Consider the following 2,999-nt stretch of genomic DNA (forward strand, 5'->3'; position numbering starts at 1 on the left):
GGGGAGGGGGGTGTGTGTGTCTGTGTGTGTGAGAGTTTTCTGTTGTTGTAAACTTTAAGAAACAATTTTGTCAGTTTTGTATTTGTCAGGAGTACTTTGTTGTTGGTTTATTTTTCACAGTCAAGTGGCATTTTTTTTCTGGTTGTTGGGGGGATGTCTTGTTTTGTATTGTTTCCTTGGAAAGAGTGAGGAAGAGTCACAGCTTCTGCTGAGCAGAGACTCCTTTCCAGTAATCCAGGATGTCATGCAGATCCTCGTCCTTGGCAAACTGAACTTTCTTCCGCAGGGCATGCCCAGCCGCCATGTAAACCTCCTCCCTGTGGTGCTTCTTGTAAGGCCGGAATCGCTCCCAGATCTTGTGGGTGCTCTCTGATGAGTACTCAGGGCTGGAGGAGTAGCCTGAGAAGTAGTGTCTGGGGGAGAGCTGGGAGTATGTGGAGTCTCGCTTGGACCGGGATAGTGGCTTGAGAAATGACACCCGCTGGCTCAAGGTATCAGCACTTTCCTCATAGTACAGGGCTGGGAAGGAGTGACGGTGCTCACTGCAATGGTAAGAAGGCTTGACTTCCAAGTGGTGGATGGTGCCCGGGGACACCAAGGGAAGACGATCCAAAGGGCTGTTGAGTGGGCTGCCCTTCTCAATGTATTTGGAGTCAGATTTACTGAGTGGAGGGTGGTCAGGCACATCCAAGCTGAAGACCTTGGCGCTCTTGATGGAGCCACTAGAGGAGACACTGCAGGTCTTTCTGGCCACAGCAGCATCAGCACTGAGCTGGCGTTGCAAAGGGTGGTGGGAGCTTTCCTTGTAGGGTGGTGAAAGAAAGCTGGGCCGCTCTAGCCCACCCGAGGAACTGGCTGGGATGGACTGGCACTCAAAGGCCATGTCTGAATCAACACCAGTCCCACCACCCAGGAAGGAGGCTGTGTCCAGCTTCAGAGCATCAATGCAGTTGTTGATGATCTGGTTGACCTTGTCTACTTCCTTGGCTATAGTAGAGATCTCAGCAGCTGAGCCTTGTCCATTGTCAAGCTCTCTCAGGTCCTCATCCCGCTGGGTTCGCTCCAGCCCATCCCCACCACCAGTCCGCACCTCAATGTAATTGCCTTTAGTGGTGACTTTAGGAGTCTCCATCCCAGCCTCTATTGACTTTGATGGGGGTAACTTCTCCCCAATCATGGAAGGGATGGAGGACATCCGTGAGACAGGGATGACTGGTGGCTCACCCAGCTTCTGTGAAGGATGGACCATGGTACTGGTATCAATATCTGATCCATAACGCATTTCCAGAATGGTCTTTTTGACATTGAGGGACTTCTGTTTCTCCTCCTGCATCCTCCGCTTCCGCAGGCAGTAGTACACCACCCCCAGGACAATGACCATCCCAAAGAGGCAACCCAGGGTAGTCATGATATAGTGGGTGGTGGTGGAAGTACTAGAAATAGGGTCCTCCCTGCCTTTGCTCCGGGTTGCAAAGGTCAGACAAGTGTGGTTGTAGCGCCTGTTGTTGCGGATGGAGGCCACACAGAAAGTATAATCAGTGTGGGCCTTCAACTTGTTGACTGTGACATACTCCTTCTTGCTCTTTAGTGTTGCTATGTCAGAAACATAGCTGTTATTGTATTGGACCAGGACATACATCTTACTGTAGGGCATGGGGATGGTTACCATCAGGATGGCTGAGGTGATGGTGACATCATGGAGCTTGATGCTGGGACTGAAGGAGGAGTCAGTGGTGGAGGAGGCTGGAGGCTTAACTGAGAGGAAGTCCCCAGGGCTGATGGCTGAACCCTCATCCAGGTCTCGCTGGGAGTCAGGAGTATAAGGAGTGGGGTTGACCCTGGAGAGGGAGGGGATGGTACCACCTCTGCACATGGACTGGAAGATGGTGATGGCATTGCGGTTGTGGTGAGGCCGAGGTACCAGAAGTGGGTACCCAGCGAACTCCCGTGGAGTCTCACACTGAAGCCGGTCATAGTTCTTGGTGACATTGTTGAAGAGCGCCAGCCAGTTAAGAAAGCTGTAAAGGCTACAGTCACAGTTGAAGGGGTTGCCAGCCAGCTCACACACCATCAGATTGCTCAAGCTGGTGAAAGTGTTTCCCTCCAGGCGGCTGAGACGGTTAGATGACAGGTCAATGCTAATCAAGCTGGGGCACTCAGAGAAGGCAGTAGGGGTGACCAGCTCAATTAGGTTGTGCTGCACAAAGAGGAACTGGAGACGGGCCATGCCCCGCAACATGCCCTCTGTCAAGTTGGTGAGTTTGTTGTAGCCCAGCTGTAAGACCTGGAGGTTTGACTGGCCCATGAATGCTCCATCCTCGATATAGGAGATCTCATTCTTGGTCAGGTTCAAATCAGTCAGGTTGCCAAAGCGGTTGAGGGAGGAGTACAGCACCACTTTGAGCTTATTCTCGTTCAGACGCAAATCATGCACCGTGCTGTTGATATGCTGGGGGATGGTCTCATACGGGGGCTGGTTCTGGCTGCAGATGGCCAGCCACACATAACCTTTGTCCCCCTCAATCAGCCAGCAGTCACCTCGCACAGTGCCAGGGGAGAACAAGCAGAGCAGGGCAGCTGCCCACAACCCCAGGCACATCATGGTCTGCAGTGGTGCTCTCATCAGGATGCAAAAAAAACCCAACAAAAAACAACCCCAAATCTCAGGACCACAGTAAAAAGAAACTAAGGGACAGAGGGAAGAGAAAGGGGCAGTAACTGGGGTTTAGCAATGGAAAGGCATGAGCACCCCAGTCCTATTGGGTGTTGTCACCATTATTTCTTCTTGCCCTCTGGGTCAAGACAGGAGCATGGAGCAGGGGGAACACGTGCAATCTGCTTCCAGCACAGCCAAAAGCCAGGACCATGGATGATTGGTCTGGAAGAGAGCTACCTTGTGCTTCTTTTCTAAACAAAAATTCAGACTGAGGATAACAAATCTTCTTTGATGCTCATGAGTGACTCACCGTCCTTTTCCACTTTTCTCCCTCCCTCCCACC

General features: G+C 51.8%; 1 protein-coding gene across 1 annotated transcript; it reads right to left on the reverse strand.

Annotated features, from left to right (window-relative positions):
• Window positions 1–119: 119 nt before the first annotated feature.
• ELFN2 (extracellular leucine rich repeat and fibronectin type III domain containing 2) lies at window positions 120–2,984 on the reverse strand. Its single transcript, XM_026867048.1, has one exon. The coding sequence runs from the start codon at window positions 2,621–2,623 to the stop codon at window positions 197–199; it is 2,427 nt and encodes an 808-aa protein (XP_026722849.1). The 5' UTR covers window positions 2,624–2,984; the 3' UTR covers window positions 120–196.
• Between the last annotated feature and the right edge of the window lie 15 nt (window positions 2,985–2,999).

This window comes from Athene cunicularia (genome assembly GCF_003259725.1).
Source record: "Athene cunicularia isolate RWA chromosome 1 unlocalized genomic scaffold, athCun1 chr1_part2, whole genome shotgun sequence".
Classification (NCBI taxonomy): domain Eukaryota; kingdom Metazoa; phylum Chordata; class Aves; order Strigiformes; family Strigidae; genus Athene; species Athene cunicularia.